General features: G+C 37.1%; 1 protein-coding gene across 2 annotated transcripts in view; it reads right to left on the reverse strand.

Annotated features, from left to right (window-relative positions):
- The window catches only part of LOC105566195 (X-linked retinitis pigmentosa GTPase regulator), an 11,531-nt gene extending 7,511 nt beyond the window's left edge, over window positions 1-4,020 (reverse strand). For both annotated transcript variants that reach the window (XM_012020010.1, XM_012020009.1), the window contains exon 1: window positions 3,846-4,020. In XM_012020010.1, coding sequence (XP_011875400.1) covers window positions 3,846-3,876 — 31 coding nt within the window. In that variant the 5' untranslated portion in view covers window positions 3,877-4,020. The remainder of the gene's footprint in view (window positions 1-3,845) is intronic.
- Window positions 4,021-9,068: the final 5,048 nt, after the last annotated feature.

Below are 9,068 nucleotides of genomic sequence, written 5' to 3' on the forward strand. Positions count from 1 at the left end.
TAATTATATCTCTATTATTAATATACATATAGTAATTAACATCTGCATTAAGTAATCTTTATTAATCTTTATTAATCTTTATTATAATATTAACATAACTTAAAGCAAAATTATTAATATTTTATTAACGTCGCTATCTCTTATTATCGTCATTATTATCTTTGCAAGGGAACTTGTTGCTACGTATATGTTTGCAACATGCACGATTGCAATCGTTGCACATTAGTCTTTTACGAAGCTATAAATTCATTGTAAGTATATCTATATTGCACGTATTTGCATGTGAAACTTGTGGCAATCTTTAATCTCCGACTTAAACAGAAGTATATTTAATGTTTTCAGATTTATCACGTGTATGGTATATGTGTATAAGAGAGACGTAATTTTTTAAGTTTTCTTTAAAAAATCACTTTACCATTATTTTCGGGAAAGAAGACATGGAATCGTTACGTTTATTTGTGTGCTAAATATATTGAAGGAATTAACAGAGAGATAATCTCTCAAAGATCTAATTGTCGAAATCTTTTATAGATTGTTCTATTTCTGTGGCATTACAGGTGACGTATTAGAAATATGTCGAGTACGATAACAAGGTACGTATGGTCGAGTGCAAGTTTTATCGCTGTATAACCTTGGCATAAATTAGGTTTAAGAGCTAACGCGAAGTAAAAAGGACCGGAAAAGCGTTAAGACACTGAATGCCGTCCCAACACGAGATTAACGGTGGCATTTCAGCCTCCCTTTGCAAAGGTCAATAACGCAAAACCGGCGATAAATCCTTCAAGATTCACGCTTACGTCTTGCTTATCAAAAGTTCAAACGGCGGTCTTTTGCATAATTCATTACGCATCTGTACTTCATTGGACAGCAGCGTGAACTATCTCATCGCGAATCATCCTGTTGAACGTCATTATATTGCGAAATTATAATGACAAGTACAATTTTAACAGACAAGTCTTTAGGCCTCGAAGGCGTTTCTGCAGATCTTTCGAAAGCTTCGCGAAGCTTGAAACTTCCAAACTTTCATATTTTCAACGTTACGGTTTATTAACCCTCAAATTTTATTAAAATTTTACCTCGAAACTTGCACAGTTTTTTAAATATTTGCTTTTAAATTTTGTAACGTTTTCAACCTACAACATCTTATATTGTGTTTAGAGCTTTCATTCGTATGTCTTTTAAATTATCACATATATTAATGTCACCATTTTCTCATTTGTAAGAAGAATTCATACAGTTATGAAAAGACAAGAGCAAACGTATTCTGTTCCGTGAAAGATTGATAGTCCTCGAGACGTTCACATATTTCCTAAGGCTATTGACCCAAAGGTCGGTTAATAGCCGCCAAATTGCTCTGCAAAGCAATGTATGTACATAATCTGGTAGTCGATAGCGATCCTCCGCGAATAGCAATTCATTCGTATGTAAAACATTCAAAATTCAAGCTGACTAGGTCATGTCGAACGCATCGTGGAGGCCGTCTGCATTGAAAAAATTACGTTGCATCTAAAAATGCAAACAATTTTCGAGATAAAAGTTCATTCTTCTTGTAAAAAAATGCGAATGCCTACACGGAGAGAATTTTCTTTTAAAATTTACCCCGAAGATTATGTAATCGCGGGACAACAGGGCATTTTGAAGACCTTTATAGGAGTTTTTTGAAATTTTACCATACGTTCTACCAGTAAAATGTATACTAAGTATAATTAACCAAGGTTGGGAAAATTACTTCATAAAAGTATCTAGTTACAGTTACAGTCCTTTCGTTAAAAATGTAACTAGTTACAGTTACTAGTTACCAATTCTGAAAAGTAACGCGTTACAGTTGCAGTTACTTTCACGCAAGGTCTAAAGCGATCTGTGGAGGTTTAAAAATATATAAAGTAACTATTAATGTAACTGTATTAAATTAGTTACTGGTTATCGAAAAAGTGTAACTAAGTAAGTTACAGTTACAGACGGAGAGAAAGTAACGAAATTAAGTTAGAGTTACCAAAATAAAGTAACTGTAACTGTAACTTCGTTACAAGTAACGAGGTACTTCTCAATCCTGTAATTAACTAGTAAAATCCCATGCTGTATGTCTAAAGGCCGGATTAGGAAGTAACTCGTTACTTGTAACGCAATTACAGTTACTTTTCTTTTGGTAATTCTAACTTAACTTTCATACTTTCTCTCAATCTGTAACATAACTCAGTTACATTAGTATGTAGTTACTTTATATATATTTTAAACCTCCACAGATCGCATTAGGCCTTGCAAGAAAGTAACTGCAAAGTAACGCTTCGTTACTTTTTCAGTAACTGTAACGTGTCACTTTTCAGAACTGGTAACTTGTAAATGTAACTAGTTACATTGTTAGCGAAAAAACTATAACTTTTATAAAGTAAAATGTCCAAAAGACACCTTCAAGACGTCTTTAAATCTTTTAAACATACACGAAAGGAAAATGCTGTTGAATTAAGCAAAATAAAGTTGCTTGAATTAAACGTTAACGTCACAGGCTGCCACATAAAACATAAATAATTCGCTTAATTCATTTTGCCATGGATTTTAATTTTAAGCATTGAACTAAATATCCAGATTATTAAGACAACATTCTGGCGTTTCTCATTTATTAATACTAATGTTGCTTCAACGATTTCAAATACACGGATCACGTTGATACATCATTCTTTTTTCCGTGTATCTGAGAGACAACTTAAAGACGCCTTAAAGATGTTTTTTAGACATACGCGTTGGTTGGGATGTATGGTAAAATTTCAAAAGAACTCTCATAAAATTCTTCCAAGTGCCATGTTGTCCCACGATCACATGATTTTCAGGGTAACTGTTCAGAAAACGTTCTCTCCGTGTAAAGACAACGCGCGCGTTATTTTTATAAGAAATATTATTGCAGGAATATCGAGAAGAAAGCAATTCTCGTTTCGCGCTTAATTAATTCTCGCGCCGCTTATATTGCGTATCGTAGCTCGAGACGCGCCATTAGTCGCGGACATACGAGCTTATCGGACGAATTGAATGGTATCCTGGACAAAAGGTTTTTGTCCCGGCGCATTTATCGAGCTGGCAATAACAGCGCGCGATAACGCCGGCCAGTAAGTTAATGAATATGCGTACGACTAGCATGAACCGTACAACGGTGGCATTAGCCGATTAACGAGCGGATTGTGCTGGTAGCGCACTTCCAAAGCGATTAAACTATCGAGGACGTTCAACGCCACGCGGATTAAAGTGTCAACCTAGCAGGAGGTCTCGCGGGCTCGTGAGACGAGTAAATTAATTATGCACTGAGAAAGACTCGATTGCGGACACGGCTCTTCGTTCTACAAGCCGTGAGGCTCAGCAGCGTGAATCGCCGTACGTTTCGCAACTTTCGCGACCATCCCCAAGCCCCCCCCCCGCCCCCCGGCCGGTCGCGGCTTAATTTCCAGGAATTCAAATTAGTATTTGTCATCGAGTGACTAACGGGCGAATTTTCCCGCGGCTATACACACCCCGCGATCACTCGATAGCCGGTGCGAGACGTATCGATCCTCGCTCGTTCACGCCGTGCCGGCGCGCGGCACGGCGAAACAATAGGGGGCACACGGTCGACGGGGGTTTTAATAATGCCTGGGGTGTCGTGCCCGCGTTGTTCGAGGGATCGATTGCGCGCGGCCGGCGCGGCGGCCGCGGTGATCCAGAATGAAGTCCGACAAATTTGCGAAAGTGCGTGACTGATTGGCGAGTGCGTGCGTGCGTGCGCGAGAGAGGGTAAAAAAAATTCCTCTCTCCCGATCTATCTTTCTCCCTGTCCGTGCGCGTGCTCTTCTCCCGCCTCACTCGCCCTCAAACTGTTTTACCGGGTATGGTCTCTATGTCCGGCAGGCCCATGATGCTCGCACCTTGGCGCCGCGCGACTTGCAGCCGACTGACCGGCGAGGTGAAGCGGGCATGCTCGCGATCGCTGGGGCGCTTTCAAGCCGGCCCCGCGTATCCTAGCAACTGGAAATCAATTTCTAACGGCAACACGCTCTGCCTTTCGTCGAAGCCGAGGAACCGGAGGAACGGGAGCGTGTTCTCCACGGCGCGGTTCCTCGGCGGCGCGTCGAAAACATGGCCGGCGAGTCGCGTCGCGTGGGTCCCGAGGCACCGGCTTCCTCCTGCATCTCTTCGCGAACGTGAGCGAAGAGACACGAGGGCCATTTGGAAAGTTCTCGGTATGAGGTATACGAACGGCACTCCCGATGGCACGTGAATCTAATTGATGGAACTAGCTGGAACCTTACACGTGTTCGTAGAAGGGTTGGAACTTTCCGTTTAACGTATACCCTTTAAAGGTTTGGGAGTGAAAATATTGCCACAGTGAAATAACGAGTGAACTATTCGCCCTATTGGAGTGAATATTTACTCCAACAGAGCGAATATTTCAGATAGAAACGAGAACACCAAATTACTTAGATCCGGGCAAGCTGAAGCCCAGATAGCACACACAGTTCTATGAATATTCTTCTGGAGTACAAATATTCTTAATTTTAGACTATTCCAATCGAATATTCTATAAAAATATGTAAATTATTACAATCGTATATTTATGACGAAGAAGAACGTTTTTAAAATAGTCGTCGAGAATGTCTTTGAAATATTCGTTCAGAATAATTTTTGAATATTCATCGTCATACAGTTTCCCAAGGGCGCCTTCTCTTATTTAGCCAATATGTCTATTTAGCAATATTGGTCTAATATTGTATGAATTTTAAGCCAATATTCTTATTACATTGTTGAATATTGGTCAATGCACTTCCAATATAAATCTAACATTATATAATCATTATTTTGCAATATTTACACTTATTATATGGTCAGCCAATGCATTTCTAATATAAAAGCCCGTATCAGACAACGGGTTGAGATTGAGATTAGATTGAAATTTAACCAGAGTAAAATTCATAAACTTGAGATTAGTAAGCTTTACTCTGATTAGTAAAATTTCAATTTAATTTTAATTTCAATCCGTGGTCTGACACGGACTTAACTGACATTGGGCTAATGTTTAGCTAGAGAGAAGCCTGAGAGTTGTCACGGTCCGGTTTTACGTGATCTTCGAACACGATACGCCCTCTGTGAATATTGAAAACGTGGATGTGAACTACGTAGCCAATGTCCACGTTTGGGTTAAGCGGATAACGCAATGTGCACGTTTTGCTTGTATTCCGTGCTATGTGCATGAAACGTCGATAAAAACAGAGTTATAGATTTTTCGTTAAAAATAATTCAAGTAAAAATTTGTAACTTTATAGGGCCAGTTTCACAAACGTCGGTTAACTGCTAACCGAAGGTTAACTGATCCTCTGTCTCTTTTTAGAGAACAAGATAGAAAAAGATAGGGCGTTGACTGAACTCTGGTTAACAGTTAACCAACGTTTGTGAAATTGGCCCATAGTGTTGTAGCTGTCAAAGTGGTCGACCGATATCAGTTACCATAAGAGTTGTTACATAGGCAGAGAGAAACCTGAGAGCGGCTACGCCGGTGTTTTACTTGATACCATTTTCGTTCGGCTGATTCCAGCGCCTTATGCCCATTTTCATTCTTGGAATTCTTCTGCTACACCCATTTTCAAGCACTGCCGATAAACCATCTGCCAGCCTAAAGTCTTCTAACAATTCTTTTTATCGTTAATCAACTATTAGCGATTCACATTCTTTCGTTGCTGACATATAAATTATATGTATAAATGCAAAATATAAAAATTTGCTGACAAGCTACGTTGTACTCCTTTTGCCAACAAAATTTGTAGTAGATTGTACTCGATAAACTTGGTTATCTATATATTTTATTATAACTTAGCATTTTCTGGTTATAAATGAAATGATGCCTCTCTTTTAAATTTGAATAAAATTTTTATCCGATAAAAACAGACTAACTTGTAGAGGCCCTCCACCACCCCCGCCGAATTTTTCAAAATCACTTTTCTCGGAGTTTATCAATAATGTCTCATCAACTAATGATCCGAGATAAGCCATTCTTATTTCGTTAGAAGCGCTGAAATCTTAGCTTTCCAACGAGACCAAGATCATCATGCTACGATTTTACTGTGCGAAAATACTGACATTTATATCGACTCACAATCTCGATCTCGGAAGACAATCAATATTATTTTCAGAAATAATCGATGATGTCTCATAAACTAATGATCCGAGATAAGCCATTCTTATCTCGTTAGAAGCGCTGAAATCTTAGCTTTCCAACGAGACCAGAATCAACTTCCTACGATTTTTCTGTGCGAAAATATTGGCGATTATATCGACTCACGATCTTAATCCTGAGATAGAAACAGCAGACGGCGCGTATAAGCGGCGTCTCGCGCGGTGTCTGGCGTAGCGATGTTTACTACGGAACAGCTGTGCCTCGTATGTTTTTATGCCAGGTTTTTGGGGACGTAGTACGCTCGCGTACTACTCCCGCAAAACTCGCGCGGCCTTCGTTCATGAATGGTGCGCGCGCGCCCGATTTTTAAAACGCTATAACTCGGCGAAAAATCGACGTAGCGACACGAACCAAAAACCAATCTTCTTCGTTTCGCATCCCGCAGATGTCTACACTGAATATGTATGCCCTTATCATGAAACTTAAACACGGCAGTGGAATAAAAATTAAAATTCTGAAATATAAATTATACGTATAACTGCTAAATATAAAAATTGGCTGACAAACTATATTAGACTGTATAGCAAGTAAATTAAAGTTTGACTTTTTATCATTATTCATCCCATTTTATTGACATGCTTTATTTCTACTAGCACTTTGGTATAATTAAATGTGTCTAGTTTTGTATCAAACTTGTATACTTTTTACCGGTAAAATTTGTAGTACACACTGCTCTGGATATTCATTAGAAAATTATTTAAACATTCTTTTGTACATACAAGATTGCTCCGTTTATATCGGACAATCAATAATAAATAAACTAATACCTCTCTTTATTAGAATTAAATTTTTATTTAATAAAAACAGACCAACTTGTAGAGGCCCTCCACCACCCCCGCCGATTTTGATCGGCGGTCCTCTTTTCTTTACGATTTGGTTTTATCGTGTTTATTATTTATTTTATTTTACTTATAATTTACTTTACAATGCATACAACATTATAAACGAAATAATTACAGTATAAAATTAAAAATAAATTATCTATACAATACAATATTTTACTTGACGTTACATATTAAATATTCGGTATGCATGCACACAATAACACGAAATTCTTGTAAAGTAAAATATGTGTCTATTGAGTATATTTATCAAAGTTTTTAATAACCATCGAATCATACAATATTGCTACAATTTATTTAATTTAATTTAATTTATGTACGTAATCGCAACTAAAAAGATCGTTAATAAATTTATTATTTCTGTATCCTAGCCGTATTCCGACTTACAGACCTACCTATTCATTTTCTACCTACCCGTGTTTCAACATAATGAACTTACAAATCTTTAATTAATCGCGACGCGATTTTCTATGGGTTTGTCTTGTAGTTTAACGCGCCCGCGGGATATAATAGGGGTTTCACTCTCGCACATATGCGAGAATGTATGTATATAGAAGCATAACCCACCCGAATTGTGACAAATCAAAAGAAATCAAAGTACAGCACCCTTACTTAGGTACTCCATCAGAGTGGCCAATATTGACCACATACCTCGTCGTATTTAGTCCTTCGGTGGGCCAGATTGGACCTACCTTTTGTTGCTCCCGGCCATACAATCTGGTCATTTTGACCAGAGATCAGGAAGGAAGAAAACTCCTTCCATAGTCGGTTATCGTCACCGACAAATATTACGTACGGTTCGAATATATGAGTGTCGATCGTATCGCAAAATGCACGACCACGAGAGGTTAATTAAAGAAGAATATTAATTCAAAAAACTTTACTGTATATACGAATCAAATTTATTTTTACTTCCGTTATTTGTTCAAAAATATTGACCATCTCTTCGTAACTTGATCTTTGAATTCGAAATTCAAGTAGATATAGAATAAAATTTACTTCGCGTTAGAATGATTTTAATCATATTCCTCGATAAATTAAAATTTATAATATGGATAAAATTAAATAATTAATTGAAAATTTTTCCTGAAAAACCGATCGCGAAAACCGACCGCGAAAATACAAAGATGCGTATGACTATGCATGTGCATCTTGAAAATACGTATATCACGTACATGTACATACACACATACAAATAATAAATGATGTCAGATCAGAAATGAAGAAAACTCCTTCTATAGTCGGTTTATCACCAACAGATATTTCGTACGGTTTGAACTACATATATGCGAGCGCCGATCGTATAAAAAAAATGCACAACCAGGAGAGAAGTTATTTAATGAAGAAACTTAATTTTAAAAAATTTAATTTCTAAAACTGATCAAAGGATAATTTTATTTCCGTTTTCTAAAGTTGACCGTATCTTCGTGACTCGATCTTTGAATATAAAATTCAAGCACATAAATATAGAAAAAGTTACTTTGCGTTAGTTATTTTAATTATATTCCGCAATAAAAAATTAAAATTTATAATATGAATAAAATTAAACAATTAATAATTTTTTGAACATGTTCTGAAAAACTAATCGCGAAAACCGATCGCGAAAATTGACCGCAAAAATACGAGATGCGTGTGACTATATGCATGCATTTGTGCTAAACGCATCTTGAAAGTATCGCGAGACATGCAGAAAAAAATGACGTAAGATCCAGAAAAAAGGAACTTGCCGCACGAGTGACACCGATATTATAATTGAATGTTACAGTTAATTGATAATCTCAAAGTATGAAAATAATTTTAAATTTAAGCATTCTCGTCACAATATATTGGAATCTTACGTCATATTATTTTACTTTATACATTTATCAAATCTTTAATTAAAAATGGATAGGCTACGAGAAATTAGTTGGCCGAATACATCGATAATATTCGTCATATTTCGTGTAATTTCTAAAATGTAGTTCAATGATTTTAACATGAAACACGAGCTCAACATACTCTGATTCGTAGAGCTCTATGAAAAATCACTTCTCTTC

This window comes from Vollenhovia emeryi, unplaced genomic scaffold (assembly GCF_000949405.1).
Source record: "Vollenhovia emeryi isolate VEMERY1.0 unplaced genomic scaffold, V.emery_V1.0 DF939146.1, whole genome shotgun sequence".
Lineage (NCBI taxonomy): Eukaryota > Metazoa > Arthropoda > Insecta > Hymenoptera > Formicidae > Vollenhovia > Vollenhovia emeryi.